Consider the following 19,662-nt stretch of genomic DNA (forward strand, 5'->3'; position numbering starts at 1 on the left):
ACTACAAGCCGCACATTGATCCTCCCCATCTTCCTATTTCTACTCTCGCAAGCGCGTGCCACTGGGAGTAATCCAGAGACTACTGCCTTCCATGCCCTACTCTTTAACTTCCTCCCTAGCTCTTTAAAATATGACCACAGAACCTCAATACCTGCCCTTGCAATGTCGTTGGTACCAATGTGTACCAAAACTTCTGGCTCATTCCCTTCCCCCTGCAGAATATTCTGTACCCTGTACCCTTTACCCTGGCACCAGGGAGGCAACACGCCATGCGGGACTCATAATGATGGTTACAGAAATGCCCGTCTGTCCTCCTGAATATGGAATCTCCTATAACAACTGCATTTCCATACTTTGCTGCTCCCTCCTGTACAGTCCCTTGCCCATTGGTATCATGGTCTGGATTGCACTCCTTCAGGGTATCATCACTCCCAGCAGTCTCGAATGCTGAGCACATTTGAGAATGACACACACCCTGAAGATTCCTGCACCTCCTGCTTCTTCCTACTCTTCTGGATGACCACCCACCTAATATCCTGAACTCTTACTGCCTGTGAGGGGACGACCTCCTTGAAAATGCAATCCAGGAAACTCTCCTGCACACTGATTCCCCAGTGACTGCAGCAATCCAAATAAGTCACACCAATGCCTTTCATCACCTCCATTCTGATAAAACCTAGTCTCTCCCGCATCATTGGAGGGAAGGTGCTTTTAGCCCATGCAATCCTCCACAGGGTACATTCTCTTTTAGTTATATGAATAATGTAATTTCCATAACCCTGTGACTTTTTACTTGTGCTGTCTTACACAAGATAGCAAACATTTCTCTGTGTAAGTATAACATTTATATCCCTGTGACAAGCTGGAGGTTATTGGAAAAATTGGACTTTCTAAACTCAATGATTGTGCAAATATAGAGCTGAATTTAGTTGAGCCATTGGGGGTCCTGACACCAGGCCGAAAAGACGAGGGTAACCCCGCTCTGGCCATTTGGAGCACCCCCATCCTGGTGCAATACAGGAGCGCTCGAGCCCTTAACATCCCGTTGCCAGGATCCCTGTCCCTTTAAGGACTGGGATCCCGCCTCCAAGAGCTGCCAATCAGTGAGCTGGAAGCTCAGTAGTATCAGCAGCGCCACCGGGAACGGTGGTCACTGTCAGTACTAAGCCAGGTCTGGGCCCAGGACCATCGCTGGAGTCCCAGACTCCAATTAAGTATGGCAAGTTTGTTGGGGCTAGTCTGGCAGGGGAGCGGCAGGGAGGGTGATCTTTGAGGTTGGGGATGCGTTAGCAGAGATTCAGCCTTCATCACTGGGAGCCCTCCGTGGGCCACAGAATGCCCACGGAGGAGGCCCCCCCCCCCCACCCCCAACCCCAACCCCGCAGGGATGCCGCCTTGTTTCACTGGACAACCTTCCCAGATAGCGGGATACCCCCACCTCCCACCCCTCCCCACTGCTGGTTTAATTCCAGCAGCCGCGGGAAGTGGCCTTTAAGTGGTTAGTGATTGCCCACTTTAAAGGGCCTCAATTGAACTCTGGGCAGGAAGGCAGTCTTTGGCCTTTCCCACCCCTGACTAAATTGCAGTGTGACAGGAAGGCGATGGGCCCTTCGCCCCGTCTCCCGTCGCATTTTTGCTCCCCACCCTGCCGCCTCCTAGTCCATCTCCTGGGGGCCCATTAAATTCTGCCCATATTGTGCCTTTCACAGCCAGATTACCAACTTGCTGCCATTTCTCCCAGTTAATTAATTGCTTGATTATTATTCTAGGTGCATAACAATTGGTTCTTTTCCTTTGTTCCCACTAATGAAATTTAATTCAATTAATTCATAATTTTCAGAACTGTGTGTCTTGTGTTGTTTTGGGAAGCTGTAAATCATTAAAAACAGCCATTTAACCCTTATTTGCCAAAGTACCCCAATATTATCTCAACAACTGATGAATGCTTCTGTAATATAAATGTAACCACTTTCTCGGAAAATAAACAGTTTGGAAGTAAATGTGGTTCAATATTCACAATTTGTAATCTACAAGTGTTTAATGACAGAAGAATTGAAATAGGTGGAAATATAACATCCTTCGCTGCATGCACATTAATAGTGAGCTTGATGAAAACATATGCAAATAGAAACAAACATTGATAAATTGGGCTGAATTTCTATTTCAGATTTTGCAGTTGAGATGAGAGGATTACTATAGTTAGATGGTTCAAACTTTTCAAAATGACAAATGACACTAAACTAGCCCAAAATGCACAATAACTTCTTTCAGTGGCTTTGTGGTATATTACATGGGAATTACAACATGGAACCAGACTATTTGGCCCAAACAGTTTCTGTTGGTTTATCTTCCACTGTTGCACACTTAATTTGGTCCTCAGACTTAGAGGTCAGGAAGTCTCCAAGCTTGATCCATGGTCTGTATTGTTTTGACTGATCTCAGCCAAGGCTGCAGTTGGAATTCCAAAGCTTGCCTCATGGACGCTGGTTAAGGAATGAACAGGAGTATCAGCCAGGGACCCTGTTCCTGATCATCTACTAGAAATTACATAGGTGCACTAAGGGGATCGGGGCTTGACTGTTGTAACCTGTTGACACTCACCATCTAGATTCACACATGAGCGCTGGACATTTGATCAAGTATCACAAGGCAGCCATCCCAGCAGAAACCAGTAGATTTTGAAGCGGAGTGCAGAAAGTTAAGGGATAAAAAAAATTATAAGGGTGGTTATTAGGCCCTGAAATTCCGGAGGCTGGGAGAGGAATACAGGGACATATGCAGGGCAGGAAAGCAGAACTTGGGGCAGCATCCATTTGCACCAGTCTTCAATGCATTTATTATTGCTGTACAAGAAATTCTGACAGGACGTCCTTTCTCAGTGCTCCATTCCTCCATGCTTCTGTTAGAAAGGAGTGAGGCTGGCTGTGAAGGTGGCACCTGCTAAAAATCCCACCAGTTCCACCTCCTTTGTTTACATGCCAAGTATGCCTGCATGTGCTCTACTCTGAGGTGTGGCTCACAATGCTGGCTTCCTAATAGCAATCCATCACAGAGTGATCGCATGCCCTGAGGAATCCAGCTGCTACAGAGTGGATCTTTAATTTAAACTCTTAGGATCTTCAGCCAAAATTCTGTTCTCTCATGACACAGAGCAGCACTGTACTAATCCAAAATTCCTGGGCAAAAGTCCATAGAATGCTTTAAGTGGTGTGGTTTCATCCCCAGGATTTGGGACAAATTAAGAGCAGGGCAAATTGTTGCACCTCTGGGGAACAGAGCTTCCGACCTTTAGTTTCCATCAGCTCCTTGTCACCCGAGATAGGGACTTCATCATTCTTTCACAGATTGAAGGCAGCATTTTCTGTTTTCCAGTGCACCACAGCAGACCATTGAACAGAAAAATCCGGGGACACCTAAGAACGAAGATTGAATCCGGAGAAGGCACCATTCCAATCCGATCCTGCAACCCCATCCAGACGTGGGATGGAGTATTACAGGGAGAGCAGCTGCTCACAATGTCCTGCACTGACAAGATTAACAGGTAAAGCAACACAATTACACACAGAAAGGAAACTGCAGGCTCCAAACAACTGCTAGTACATTGATCTCTCCTCTGATATCTGGTTCATTGCACTAATTCATTTTATCATTTCATCTACACGGCGAAGAAAAACAGTGGATTTGCAGTAAATGTTTTTCACTTAGAGAGGCCATAAGGTGCACTGCAGAAATTAGGAATCTTTTATCATCAGGTGATGGCGTCACAGGTTTTCTAATGCTGGTTAAAATACACGAGGAAGATATACGAGGAAAATACACGCTATCAAGATCAACATTTGAGGGGCAGTTTTACTTAGGAGATCTCAAGTGTGGGTAGGAAAATGCATTGTGTGCAAATGCACTCCATAGATTAAATGAGCAAAAGGCAAATATAGGGCTGATATTGTATGAAGTTCTTCATACAATGAGTGTCATTTTCACCTTCACTGCTTAGGTGATAAACCCAGATTGCCAATTGCCTGGCTGTTATAGAAACCTCCTAATTTTCATTTGCACACAAGAGGCAAAGGTGAAAATCACCCTCAAAGAGTGACAAGCACCTGGAATAGATTTCCCAGCAGAGTAATGGAGACAGAATCCGTGAACTGTTCCAAAAACAGTGGGATTCTAAACGGGGAGGGGAATCATAAATACATTCTCCATGGATAGGTCAGGATGGGCTGAATAGTCTTCCTCATCCATTTATTTATATTGTGATCTTGTGAAATTGAGGGAAATCTCCCTCTGTTGCTCTCACACTGTCTCAATCTTCCATAATTATTTGGTCAATTACCACATCTTTCCATGAGTGATATTGAATATTTGTTGTTTGAGACAATGATTACAATGCCCCAGTTGGGATGGCTGGAGAAATGGATAACATTGGTTCTTCACATATACTATTGATGGCTCTTCCTTCAGCTGTCTAAACCCTAAGCTCTGGAATACTCTCCCTAAACCTGTCCACCTCTCTACCTCTCTCTCCTCCTTTAAGACACTCTTAAAACCTACCTCTGTGACCAAGCTTTTAGTCATTGTTCTAATATCACTTTTTGTGGCTCAGTGTCAGGTTTTTTTTGGCAACACTCCTGTGAAGCATCTTGGGACATTTTACTACATTAAAGGCGCTATATAAACACAAGTTTTTGTTGTGTGTTTATTCCAACACTCACCTTTGATTGTTTAATACGCCATTGAGTCAGCTTGTGCAAAGTCTACCTTTCCTCGATTCTCTTTCTCTGCCTTTTAAAGAAAAGAAATCTGGAGGAAAATTACTTCCATCAAAAGAATCTTCGAGGAAGGGAGATTTTATTTGAAGCGAGGTGTTATGATCTGCATTGCACTGCTGAAAGGGTGATGAAGACAGATTTAATAGTAACTTTCAAAAGGGAATTGGAAAAGACTTGAAGGGGAGAAAATTTCAGTTCTATGAGGAAAGAGCAGGGGAATGTGATTAAATTGGATAATTCTTTCAAAGAGCCAGCATAGGCACGATGGGCTGAATGGCCTCTTCTGTCCTGTATCATTCTATGATTCAAAGATTGTTAAGGAAGTGAATTTTCAAGGTCTGTGACCAGTTTCTACTCAGGCGCAAGTCACACTTTAGTCAAAATCTCAGCATTGACTAGGACTCGATGTTCAAGCACTGGAATTGGAATTAGCATCAATGGGCAGAAGGAATACCGGTCCCTGCTCACCTCAATGTCAGTTGATAGTGGAGGAACAGACCGACTGGTCTATGTTGCCTAATTTTGTCTTTTCTGGCTGGGAGACTGGAGCTGGTTGATCACCGTGCAGACTGCAGAAATAGGACGCTCTTAGTTAGAAAGTACAGTACCAAAGTTTCATGGGCGACCATCACCACACTTACGCTGCCATCGTGACCTTCAGTGCTGATCCTGCTGGAGCATGCAGGGTCAGGGGGGGGGTACTCAGTTTTGCTGGGTTGGCGGGAGCCCACATTGCTCAGTGTGCTTCTTGGAGCTGCCTTTCACCAAGGGCTGGAAGATCTGGCATGACTTGGCTATTCTGGGGGGCTTGAGTAGCCAGGTTTCCTACCCCACCTCCGGGAAACACTTAGCAGCGCTCCCAACAGACCCCATCGTAGAGGCAGCTCTTTGTAAGGGAGCCTTATTGAAATGCATTTTTAAAAAGTTACTTTCCAATCTTCGGGGGTCCAAACTACACTCACTGCCTGGACCCTCTTGTGGGGCCCATCCCTGACCTTCAGGAGACTTTTGCAATTCTTCTCACTAAGCATGCCAGCTTCCAACACAACCATAGAGATCCCCAAGAGGCCGGGATTGCAGAAACTCCCAGTGCAGGCGGACCCTGCACCCACCTCCACATCAATGAGCTTGTTTATGGTGAAGAGATTCAGGGCCACAGGAACCTTCTTGTTGTATCCAGTTACCAAATCATTTTTCTAGCCTTCCGCCTCACTACCTCCGGAAGCACCATGGAAGTTTGGCCCTGTATTTTATTCACTTTATTTCAACAGTGTTCCTGGAAGGAATATGTTACAGCGGGCTGGATTTTAAGAGCTCGCCGCCAATCTCACACGTGGTAGCTCATTTAAATAGCCGGGGTGACCTGCCGACACCAGCACCCCCCCCACACTCTGCTGGTAAGTTTAAAAAAAAAAAATTTCAATACTTACCCGAGCTGGGAGTCCGGGACGAAACTGGAGTCTGCACAGTGAGCGGGTGACGTCACTATGACGTCATCACGCATGCACTGCAAGTTCAGCGTCAGGGAGGTAAGTAAAGGAATGGTCGGCTCAGGCCGAGTCGGGCTTGGGGCAAAATTGGAGGGACTCGGGCCGACTGTGGTTCGGTTGGGTTCTTTTTCCCAACCGGAGCAGGCCTTTAGCGGGCTGTCCATCTCCTGCAATGGCGTCAGCTGCCTGTGCGCAGGTGCTGGCGCTATTTTTAAAAAGCCAACCAGCCCTGCTGGTCGATTTGAATTTTTAAAGATACACCCCAGAAATTAAATACATTTCAAATGCCCCTCCCAATACCAGTTACATTAACTATTTGCCCTTCTCCCCCCAAAAACACTTAGCTTTCAAATCTGACCTTCTCCCCCTACACTGCATAAAGTTTAAAGTTCATCCCTTCCCACTAAACGCCTGCTCAGGTCGGAAAAAAGAACCCGACCGAACCACAGCGGCCCCGAGCCCGACCCAGCCAGAGTCCCTTCGATTTTGCCCCGACCCGACCATCCCTTTACTTACCTTCCCGACATAAAGCATGTAAGGAGCTGCAGCCCATACACGATGACATCATAGGGACGTCACCCGTTCACTGCGCAGACTCAGTTTCGTCCCAGACTCCCAGCTCAGGTAAGTTTTTTTAATTCCAATACTTACCAGCAGAGCATTTACTGTGTGTGTCTGGCCCGACCCGACTCGACCCGACATGACCAGAACCCAAAAGCCATACCTGGAAGATGGGCCCGAACCCGACACATGTCGAACGGGACCAGTCGGAACCAGACCTCCCACCATCCCCTACACCAATTATGTTTATTTGACCCGGTCTCCATCCTCTGGCATCTTAACTCCTCCCCGCTCCCCAGCAGTGTCATGCCAGCTTTCCCCAGGCAGGGAATTGAAGGTGGGCCCAGAAGATTGAAGGCAAGTTCATTTACATTTATGTATGTCATTATTTTGAATAAAATATTAAATATTGAAATCCAGGTTCCGTCGCCCAGCGGTGGGAGGGGGCGCCGCAGAGCCTCACCGCCACCAGGAGGATCGGGCCAGGCCCTCCTGATGGCCTCCGTGGCAGACCACTGTTGGCCCCATCTTTCAGCCTCCCCCCCTCCCCCACCCACCCTAGAGCCCAGCATCGAGGGCTTGGTACAATCTAGCCCATTGAAAGTAATTCCCCTCCCTCAGAGTGATTTCCTCTTCAGAACCTGTACCTGGATTTAATTTCAACCTGAAAAAACAAATGAGGCATAATGTTCTAGTGGCATGATCCCTGCACAAGGTCAATTGCTGCTCTCACTAAGGATAAAGCATTCACTTTGAAACTTTCTTTCCTAAGTATCTGAAATGAATTAATGCTGAGAACTAGATATTGGGAGGAGTGTTCTGCACGTTCAATTCAAACTGGAATTTTCCTTTAGTATTCCCTATTTTAAACAGCAATTTGTGCTTTTACTGTATTAAATTTGCAACGGTGTTCCTTTTTTAACCTCAAGAAAGTACATTCACATGTAGACTTCACAAAGCTTTTCTGCATTTTGGTGTATTTTCATTTTATGGAACCATTGTGGAGTTGAATAATCCCACAGCTCAGAGGCTTGTCAGGATGCATCATGCTGCTTGCGAAAGGGTTGTGAATTTGTTAGGGCAATGGTTTTGTGGAATAAGGTTGGTGAATACCAAAAGTATTACAAAAAAGTGGAAAATAACCAACTAGAAAAGGAGGAAAACATAGAAAAGGAAAGGAGTTGTCATTCTTTCTCACCCCACCCCCACCCCCCACCCCCCCGCTCGGTGGGAAGGGAGTGGGCGAGTTGTTAAATTGGAGCAGCGCCATTTCCCGCTGAATTCAGATTGCGATGCCACTGGTTTGGAGACGGTTGAATCCCAATTCCCCACCTCAGACTCAGACAATTGCCTCATTGATCATTGCAGATCGTGTTCCCATGATGTCAATGGGAACCCGATGGCATTTAGCAGGGAAGCCGTTGCGGTTTCCATGTCAGCAAGCGAAGAGGCCGCCCAACTTTCTTTTGTGGGGGCAGGTGGTACAAAGAACATCACGGCCTTCCCGACCCAGGACATCCACCCTGCTCTCCCACCAGATCTTTCAAAACCACACCAACCCCCACCACCCGACCTGCTCCACAAAGCATAAGCCAGCGAACCTTCCTTTGGTACCTCCGGCCGCAGAACTTCCACACCTGCTCACCACCCAGCTGCTACTTTCCACCCATTTTAGGCAGGCAACTGACCACCAGCATGTGGACTTTAAAATACTCAGGGCCTCGACCTTGAGCCTGCAAGTGCAGTTTGCATTCACACAATGCACAAACTGGCTGGGCTTGGGAGTATTAAAACCTATTCCTAAGACTTGGACATTTAACCAATGAAGATGAGAATCAAACTGACCAGCTCAATGTAGATTGCAGAATAGACAGATCTATAGTCACAAAGTGGAAGGCATGTGTTAAAGTTTCGAACTTTCTTTTCCAATTTTATGTATGCCACTCATTTTCTTCGACAATTGACTGCAGTGCTGTATTTAGTGACGGTTCCACTCCTGCACCAGACCACATCAGAGCTCTCTGGGTGGTTGATTTTAAATTTGTTAAACTGATCTGAAATTGGCAGGAAGAGGACTGGAAAGGAATACTGGGGCTTGAGATACGGTGCAACTACTGATTACAGCTTCAACTTCAATTTAAATGGCATTGCTAAAATCCAAGTGAAGGGTAGGCTGTACCATTAGCAGTCAAATCCCTAACACAGAAACGGCTGATTTCCAAATAAATTTCCTTGATAGCCTTTAATCAAATTTATGTGCATTTGACAGTTTTACCCATTGTCCAGCAACAAAATAACAGCAATCCCTTTAGGTTTGAACAAATTAGACTTATTTATAGCAACGGAGAAGTACGATTTCGTACCCATAATAGTGATGTGGCTCAGGTTTGGAGAGGACTGAGAATATAATGGCCTGGATTTTGCGATCAGCAGTAAAGCACACACCAATGACCTTGTAAAAAAGCTGCTCACAAAGATTTAGCAGCCTCTAGAACACTGATTTCCCCTATTTGGATGCGACTTTGAATCTGGAGCCATCCATAGGGGGATCTGTGGCATCCAGCAACCATCAGGCAGGCTGATCAGACAATCAGATTGAAGAATTCTCACAGACAGCGAACCAGGAAGTAAAAAGCAGAGATTATAATTCACTGCTTAATCATTTCACAGTACAATAAATATTGGAACATACATATGGGATAAGATAGAAGATGGATTATAAATTTAAAAAAAATACATTTTATTGTAAAAATTATGGAATTTTACATGTTACTTGAAGGAATGAAACTCCACACTTGTAAAATTACTTCTTCAGGGACAGCAAGGTTGTTCGCCAGTAACTATGATTTAGTATGCCATTAAAAACTCAGTTCCACCTCATTCAACTGGGATTAACATTTTCAGTATTGTTTACAGTGAGAATAGTGTGTAAAAGGTTTAAATTCATGTCAAATCAATCGGTCATTCAGTGTTAATTGCATCTGCGAAGACTGTAACAGTGCACCTTGTAGAGAAGCAGGGTATCACTGACTGCAACCTCTGGATTTCCACGTTTAACTGTAGATGTGTGGACGGCAGAGGTTGCAGTCAGTTTTTCACAATAATAATGGTGAATAATGACAGTTTCCCTGTCATTACAATGAGATATTCCAGGCCATTATTCTTAGTTATAACATAACAAGGGGGAAAAAGTGGGTGGTTTAGAATATTAATAAAGTATTCTACAACAGCATCACAACAAAAAGAAAGAATGTTGTGGAATCATACAGCACAGCAGGGGGTCATTCGGCCCAGCATAGCGGTGTTAGACTTTTGGAAGAGCTATCCAATTAGTCCTACTTCCATCCTCTTTCCCCATATCCTAGAAAATTTTCCTTTTCAAGTATCCTTAAGATCCATCTTTTTGGCCACCGCTCTAAACTCTCCCAAAATGGTTTGGCATCTGTTCCTTTTTCTTTTCACCCTTTATAGAGCACACTCTCCTTTTCCTGGTGAACTGCAATACACTTGAAGTGTTAGCCGTTGCTCAGCTGGTAGTACTGTCACATCTGAGAGAAGGTTGCGGTTTCAAGTCCCATTCCAGAGGCTGGAGCACAAAATCTAGGCTGACCCTCCAATACAGTACCGAGGGAGTGCTGCACTATTGAAGATTAAATCATCAATAATCTTTAGTGAGGCCTAAACAGGACTATCTTTGTTGCAGGCCTCGCTACTGTTCTTTAATCCAATTTTAGAATGTTATGAATCCTTAGGCTGTCACTAAACATGGGAAAATAAACCACCAATGCCTCCTGCTAACATTTGTCATTTTAATAAAATTACCAGACGAAAATAGGACCATATATGACAGTAAAGTCACACAAATTTTATTCTGTGTTCCTAACTAATAACTACAAAACTTACCCTTAAATGCTTTAAAGGGGATGTTAGATAAGTACACGAGGGACAAAGGAATAAAAAGATATGTTGATAGGGTGAAATTAAATAAGTAGAGTGGGAGAAAGCTCGTGTAGAGCTCAAACCTTTTTTGAGGGGGTGAGGAGTATAGAATTGCACTGAATTTACAGCACAGAAACAGGCCATTCGGCCAACAGATTTGAGCACATAACTTAAGCTTGTACTTCAGTACAGTACTGAGGGAGTGCTGAACTATCAAAGATGCCATTTCTCGGATGAGATGTTAAACTGAGACCCTATCTACCTTCTCAAGTGGACATAAAAGATCCCAAGATAGTATTCGAAGAAGAACAGGTGAGCTCTCCCAGTTTCCTGGCCAACATTTATTCCTCAACCAACATCACTAAAACAGATTGCCTGGTCATTATCTCATTGCTGTTTGTGGGATCTTTCTGTGTGCAGATTGGCTGCCATGTTTCCCTAAATTATAGCAGGGACTACACTTCAAAAGTACTTCATTGTTTGCAAAGAGCTTTGGGACATCTTGAAGTTGTGAAAGGCACTTATAAACGTCAGTTCTTTCTTAATTGTTAAAGTATTTTGAAATGTAAAGTACGCACAGCCTCAGATGCACAATCTTTTTAAAAAAGTTTGCTTGCATGTATTTATGTTTCTATTTAATTAATGTGTAGCAAGAGCTGGACATTATAAATAGGTAGCAGTAGACAATCTGACAATGACTACCAATACATCCACCTTTTAAATTTATTGCCATTCATCCTTGTGTCTGTCTTGGACTTATGTTTGCCCCTCCTTCCCTCCAACATCCCCCCCCCCCCCACCCCCCGCCCTTCCAACATTCACACGCAAAGTATATTAAAGCAGGGGTCACTGGATAAGAATTAGGAGCAGGATTCTCAGCCGATGCTCTCCAGCACAAGCACACTGAGGCTAATGATAGTGACCCCTCATTGCCAAAAGAAGCTAACTCAACATGACTTGAACTCGCAACCTTGCTGATCTTGCAGCTCAGTACCACAGCGGGTGGTGTATCTACTCAGTGACAGAGTATTTGGACAGAAACAATTAGCATTCGTGACACATTCAGAGAAACAATTTCCGAGGGGTTGCTGTGCCTCAGAACACAATGTAACTTCATTGAAGTGACAAGATTAATGAGTGTTCCCTGCCTGTGTTAATCAAGTTTCCTTGGGTTTGGTAACCCCTCTCAGATGGCCACAGAAGCACCCACCTTTTGCACACAAGGTATCATAGAAACAGAAACAAACAAATTAAGCATTGGGAACAGTTCCATTTGAACTCATTTTCAAGATTGATGTATTCTTGAAGAATTATTAGTGAGCATATAACACGGCCCAATCAACGAGCCCAGACTACTGACAGGGAGTCTTGCAGGCTAGCCATACATACCAGAAACTCCGTCTCGCACTGTCCAGTGTTCCAACTAGCTCTCCCCTGGAAGAAAAAACTTGCCTGCATAATGTGTCTTTCACATCCTTACAACATCCCAAAGTGCTTCACAACCAATGAGATATTTGCAAACTGCAGTCTTTGTTATTATGTAGGCAAATAGGGCACCCAGTATGCACACAGCAAGATCCCACCATTAACAGAGAGATAACTGGTCAGTTAATCTGACTTGATTTGGGCTAAATCTTGGCCAAGACCTCTCCCCCATTCATCTTTGAATCATGCTATGGGATTGATTCCATCTACCTGAATAGACAAGCAGGGCCTCAGTTTAACATCTCATCTGAATGACATCACCTTTGTCAGTAATTGCATTGACGTGTCAGCCTAGATCATGCACTCACATTCTGGGGTGGGGCTTAAACCTGCAACCCGTTGACTCAAAAGGTGAGTGTTACCAACTGAGCCAAGGCTGATACATAAGGGTGGGAAAACTATCTTAACCAACGCCGCTCCACTGTCATCCAGCTGGGTGATACTGCATTCACCTGGTTCCATATTTATCCATCAAACCATAGCCAGAATATCACTCGTAATGGCTTCTCTTACAGCTCCTGCACCATTACTTCTGGTGTCCTCCAAGGATCTATCCTTAACCCCATCCTATTTCCCATCTGCATGCTGCCCCTCGGCAGTATAATCCTAAAGCCACAACAACCACCTGTATTTATATAGCACTTTTAAGATAATAAAACATCCCAAGGTGCTTCACAGAGGCACTTAAAAGAAAGACACCAAGCCACATGAGATATTAGGACAAATGACCAGAAGTATTGTCAAAGAGGTAGGTTTTAAGGAGCATCTTAAAGCAAGGTAGAGAGGCAGAGAGGTTCAGGGAGTGTATTCCAGAGCTTAGGGCCTAGGCAGCTGAAGGCATGACCACCAATGGTGAAGTGATCAAAATCGAGGATGCTCAAGAGGTCAGAATTAGAGGAGCACAGATATCTCAGAGGGTTGTGGAGCTGGAGAAGGTTACAGAGATAGTGATGGACCAGGCCATGGAGGGATTTGAAAACAAGGTTGGGAATTTTAAAATAGAGGTGATGCAAGCGCAGAAGTGATGGGTGAATGGATTTGATGTGAATTAGGACAAAGGCAGCAGAGTTTTGTATGACCTTAGGTTTCTGGAGGGTCGAATGTGGGAGGCCAGCCAGGAGTGCATTAGAACAGTCAAGTCTGGAGGTAACAAAGGCCTGGATGAGGGTTTCAGCAGCAGAAGAACTGAGGCTGAGTGGAGTCGGGCATTGTTATAGAGGTAGAAATAGGAGGCCTTTGTGACTGTGCAGATTGAAAGTTCATCTCGGTCAAATATGACACTGAAAGCACAGCGCTAATTTTCACACGTATGCTGACAACACTAAGCTCTATCTCCCCACCACCTCTCTCGACTCCTCCACTATCAGACTGCTTATCTAAAATCCAGTTTTGGATAAGTAAAAATTTACTCCAATTAAATATTGGGAAGACTGAAGCTCTTGTCTTTGGTCCCGCTACAAACTCCATTCCTTATCTACCGACTCAATCCCTCTCCCTGGCAACTGTCTGAGACTAAACCAGACAGTTTGTAACCTTGGTGTCATATCTGATCCTAAGATGAGCTACCGACCACGTGTCCCCGCCACTAAGACTGCCTATTTATGCCGCCATAACATCGCCCAACTTTGTCCCCACCTCAGCTCCTCCGCTACTGATACCATCATTCATGTCTTTTTTAACTCATTCTCAATCTACGTGTCACAGGTGCATCTGTCCGTGACAGTATTTGTAGGAGTGACCACCACACAGTCCTTGTGCAAACAAAATCCCATCTCCACACTGAGGGCATGCTCCAACATGGTCTGAGGCGCTACAACTGCGCTAAATGGGATAGATTCAGAACAGCTCACATCTAAGCATCCATGATGCACTGTGAGCCATCAGCAGCAGCAGGATTATATTCCATCACAATTTGTAACCTCATGGCCTGGCATAGCCCTCACTACCATTACCTCAAGCCGGGGGACCAACATGGGTCCATTGAGGAGTGTGGAAAAGCATACCAGGAGCAGCACCAAGCAGGCCTAAAAATGGAGTGCCAACCTGGTGAAGCTACAACACAGGACTACATACATGCTAAACAGTGGAAGCAGCATGCAGTGGACAGAGCTAAAAGATCCCACAACCAACGGATTGGATCAAAGCTCTACAGTCCTGCCACATCCAGTCATGAATGGCGGCAGACAATTAAATAACTAACCAGAGGAAGAGGCTGCATAACATACTCAACTGGGGGTGCCCAGCATGCGAATGCAAAAGAGAAGGCTGAAGCATTTGCAAACATCTTCACCCAGAGGTGACGAATGAATAATCCATCTTGGCCTTCTCCTGAGGACCCAGCATCACCCCTCATTTTACTAATGGTTGCTATAATTGCATTTTGACTGCCATCACTTCAGTCTCAGTCAATTAAATTCCTTCCACGTGCTATCAAGAATCAGCTGAGTTTTTTTTATTCATTCATGAGCATCACTGGCAAGGCCAGCATTTATTGCCCATTCGTAATTGCCCTCGAGAAGGTGGTGGTGAACCACCTTTTTGAACTGCTGCAATCCATCTGGTATAGGTACACCCAGGCTGCTGTTAGGAAGGGAGTTCCAGGTTTTTGACTTAGCGACAGTGAAGGAATGGCGATATAGTTCCTAATCAGGATGGTGTCTGGCTTGGAGGGGAACTTGCAGATGGTGGTGTTCTCATGCATCCGCTGCCCTTGTCCTTCTAGATGGTAAAGAACGTGAGTTTGGAAGATGCTGTTGAAGGAGGCTTGGTGAGTTGCTGCAGTGCATCTTGTATATGGTACACACTGCTGCCACTGTGCGTCAGGTGGTGGAAGAAGAAAATGTTTAAGATGGTGGAACTCACCGCCTAAATGGATGGTAGAGGCAGCAACTCATATCATTTAAAAAGTACTAAGATGTGCACTTGAAGTACCCTGACCTACAAGAGCTGGAAAGTGTGACTAGGCTGGATGGCGACGTATCAGTCAGCACAGACATGTGCCAAATTGCCTCCTTCGGTGCTGTAAATTTCTATGTGGTGAAGTGCTAATCATATAGGCTGCTTTGTCCTGGATGGTATCGAGCTTCTTGAATGTTGTTGGAGCTGCACTCATCCAGGCAAGCGGAGAGTATTCCATCACATTCCTGACTTGTGCACTGGACAGGCTTTGAGAGTCAGGAGGTGAGTTACTCGCCACAGAATTCCTAGCCTCTGATCTGCTCTTGTAGCCATCATATTTATATGGCTGGTCTAGTTAAGTTTCTGATCAATGGTAACCCCCAGAATGTTGATGCTGGGACAATCAGCGAGGATAATGCAATTGAATGTCAAAGGGATATGGTTAGATTCCCTCTTGTTGGAGATGGTCATTGCCTGGCACTTCTGTGATGAGAGTTTTACTTGCCACTTAGCAGCCCAAGCCTGAATGTTGTCCAGGTCTTGCTGCATGTGGGCACGGCCTGCTTTATTATCTGAGGAGCTGCAAGTGATACTGAATGCTCTGCAGTCATCAGCGAACATCTGCACTTCTGACCTTATGATGGAAGGAAGGGCATTGATGAAGCAGCTGAAGATGATGGGGCCGATGACACTAGCCTGAGAAATTCCTGCAGCAATGTCCTGGCGATAAGATGATTGGCCTCCAATAAACACTAGCATCTTTGTGCGAGGTATGACTCCAACCAGTAGAGTGTTTTGCCTCTGATTCTCATTGATCAATTTTGCTAGGGATCCTTGATATGGACAAATGCTACCTTGATATCAAGGGCAGTCACTCTCACTTCACCTTTGGAATTCAGCTCTTTTTTTCCATTCTTGGACCAAGGCTGAAATGACTTCTGGAGCCAAGTGGTCCTGGCAGAACCCGGCTCCAGACCTCATCACAGCCCAGGACCAAATCTGGAGAAAAAAAGCTGAATTCCAAAGGTAAGATGAGTGACAACCCTTGACATCAAGGCAGCATTTGTCCAAATCACGGAGCCCTAGCAAAATTGAAGTCAATAGGAATCAGAAAAAAAAAATCTCCATTGGTTGGCATCATAATTAACAAGAAGGAAAAAGGTTATTGGTAGCCAAACATCTCAGCCCCAGAATGTCAGTGCAGGAGTTCCTCAGGACTGTGTCTGAGCATGGCTCTTACTGCATAGGTTGCCATATAATCAGGGAAGAATCTTTGTCACCAAGTAGCCACCCTTGGGTTTGCCATGGTGGTTGAAATGCAGCTGGCACAGCAGACTGCCACAGAAAGAAGGCATCATGAATGCTGCCAGGATACCAGGCATTGACCTACATTATGCGGTGCCAATGGTCACACACCAGGAGTGGAATCACTTTTAGTTCCGGTACATGGCAAAGGTGACATGTGGCACCGGCAAGGCAACATATGTGCAGTCAAATGGCACTCTGCACAACAGAGAAGCTTGCAATCTTAGCAAACCCTTGTGCTCATTCTGCCTACTTGTCTCGGGCAAGGGAGAATGAAATGAAGCTAACTCTTTTTGAATAGCAATCCTCAGTGACCTCCCTTGTGCAACAGTGCAGTAAAATGTGAGATATTGCAATTATCTCCAGCTCCAGCCGGGAAGGATCCAGACACATAAAAGTTCATCGCCATGGTCACTTTCAGATCTAGTGCTAACACGGTCCTTGCTCTGCTCTAAGGTTGGAGTTCCGGCTGTAGCCGGTGGCAGATTTCAGTAAGGACCTCCTTACTGAAGTGCAGATGTCTCACACATTGTTCCTCTTTGAGATTAAAGTAGGATAATTGCTCCTTGAACACTCTGGGCAGATGTGGCCTCCTGCTGAGAGCCCTTCTCCCTCTCCTCCTCCTCCCTCTGCTAGCAACTTGTCCTCCTCTGCATAGCCCCTGCTCACTCCCCAGTCAGGCTGTATTCCAAGGGGAAGGTCTACAAGCGCACCCATGTCTGGGAGCAAGTAGTTTGCGCAGAAGCTTTGAAGTCAACTCCTACTTCTGGCAGTCATTAACTGCACAAGATTTTTTTTTTTTTTTTTTTAAATTCATTCATGGGATGTGGGAGTCACTGGCCAGGCCAGCATTTATTGCCCATCCCCAATTGTCCTTGAGAAGGTGGTGGTGAGCTGCCTTCTTGAACTGCTGCAGTTCATGTGGGGTAGGTACAACCACAGTGCTGTTAGGAAGGGAGTTCCAGGATTTTGAGCCAGCAACAGTGAAGGAACGGCGATATAGTTCCAAGTCAGGATGGTGTGTGACTTGGAGGGGAACTTGCAGGTGGTGGTGTTCCCATGCATTTACTGCCCTTATCCTTCTAGTTGGTAGAGGTCGTGGGTTTGGAAGGTGCTGTCTAAGGAGTCTTGGTGCGTTGCTGCAGTGCATCTTGGTAGATGGTACACACTGCTGCCACTGTGCGTCAGTGGTGGAGGGAGTTAATGTTTGTAGATGGGGTGCCAATCAAGTGGGCTGCTTTGTCCTGGATGGTGTTGAGCTTGAGTGTTGTTGGAGCTGCATGCATCCAGGCAAGTGGAGGGTATTCCATCACACTCCTGACTTATGCCTTGTAGATGGTGGACAGGCTTTGGGGAGTCAGGAGGTGAGTTACTCACCACAGTGCGAATGCCTTCACCAAAATGCTGCCTGGTGCACTTTGCTTCAGAAGTATGCAAGTGTGCCATAGATACCATTTTGGAGCCCTAACCGCATTTGTAGTGTGCAAAAAACGGGGATGACTGACCCCAGTTCCTCGCCCATATCTTTAGCACTTACTCATTTCAGAAATAAATTAGAAATATCCTGGTTAAAATTCGCTAAATATTTGAGTTTTCACTTTTAAACTCTGAAGAGATTACTTATTACTAAATCTGTCATTTCTTTCATGTTCTTATTTAATTAAGAATGCCAGTTTTTTTGCACAGAACTTGGTTGCTCACTGGGCTGCTTCAGTAATTAACAGTCAAATATATTTGAATAAAATTTGCAGATCGTCACACCTCTGTAGTCTACCCTACACAGTCTGACAAAAGCAAAACTGTTTAAAATTCATGTTTGACAGTAATTCAAATAATCTGTAAATAATAGAGTGGATGCTGGTTATTAAAATGCCCCTTTTTCATCTTAATTTGATTTGCTTAACCTTGGTTAAAGAAGCAGTTAATAAACACAGACATCATACAAAATAGCAGATGGAACTTCATAGAACAGCTTTCAGAGGTGCCACTTCCAAACACTAAACCTGGCTGCTTTATCAAGACAACACTAAACCTGTCTGCTTCATTCAGGTAACATTGATTCTGTCTGCTTTATCCAGGCAACTTTTTTGTTAGAACAGTGAGCTTGTCTGCTGTTACAGAATGATAATCCTGTCTGTCTAGATCATATAGAGTTCAGCTCTTTTATTCCAATGGCAATGAACATCTCTCCACTATGTAGAGGACATTGAACTTGCTTGCATTCTCTAGATGACACTGAAGCAATTTCTAACGCATAAATGATATTGACAGCCCTAGTTGCCCTGAGAGCTTTAGAAGTCAACCACGTAATGTGGGATAGGAATCATGTATAGCCCAGACCAGTTAGGAGTGGCAGATCCCATCCCTGAAGGACATTGGTGAAGCAGTTGGGTCTTTATAAAACAGCACTTTCTTGTGCTAGTCCACCATTAACCAGAATATTTCTTAGTTCAATTTCACAATATACCATGATAGGATTTAAAGTGGAATGCTAATCCAGTTCCACTTTCTCCCCTCATACCCTCCCCAAGCTCATTTTCTTCATGATATCTACTTGCTGCTCACTTGAACTCCACCACCCGACACCCCATAGTTGCATCATACTACTGACTACACAATCAGTGGTGTAATGGAAGTTCTCAACGATGGTGTAATTAAGTGGCACCTACTCACCAACGACCTGCTCATTTTGGGTTCTGCCGGATCCACTTATCTCCAAATCTCATCACAGATTTGGTTCGGACATAGATACAAGAGCTGTATGTCAAAAGGGAGAAGGAACAACTACCTTCAACATCAAGGCAAAATTCAACTGAATATGGTGCCAAGGAGCTCTAGCAAAACTGAAGTCAACAGGGATCAAAGGGAACACCTTATAATGGCTGGAGTCAGACCTGGCACAAAGGAACATGGTTGTGCTTGTCAGAGTCCAAAAACTACCACACAGGAGATCACTGCAGGGGCTAAAAACATAGAAAGAGTTACAACACAGAAGGAGGCCATTCAGCCCATTGTGTTCATTTTGGCCATAAAAGAGTTATCCAGCCTCATCCCACCTTCCAGCTCTTGGTCCATAGCCCAGTAAGTTGCGGCACTTCAAGTGCATATCCAAATACTTTTTAAATGTGATGAAGGTTTCTGCCTCTACCAAGCTTCAAGCAGTGAGTTCCAGACCCACTCTAATTCTTCTACCAATTACTTTAAATCTATGCCCA

At 44.9% G+C, this 19,662-nt stretch overlaps 1 protein-coding gene across 1 annotated transcript in view; it reads left to right on the plus strand.

Moving 5' to 3' along the window:
* adarb2 (adenosine deaminase RNA specific B2 (inactive)) overlaps window positions 1–19,662 on the plus strand; it is a 706,833-nt gene that overhangs the window by 615,406 nt on the left and 71,765 nt on the right. The window contains exon 8 of the mRNA XM_068051905.1: window positions 3,373–3,541. Coding sequence (XP_067908006.1) covers window positions 3,373–3,541 — 169 coding nt within the window. The remainder of the gene's footprint in view (window positions 1–3,372; window positions 3,542–19,662) is intronic.

The sequence above is a fragment of the Heterodontus francisci genome, chromosome 2, assembly GCF_036365525.1.
Source record: "Heterodontus francisci isolate sHetFra1 chromosome 2, sHetFra1.hap1, whole genome shotgun sequence".
Lineage (NCBI taxonomy): Eukaryota > Metazoa > Chordata > Chondrichthyes > Heterodontiformes > Heterodontidae > Heterodontus > Heterodontus francisci.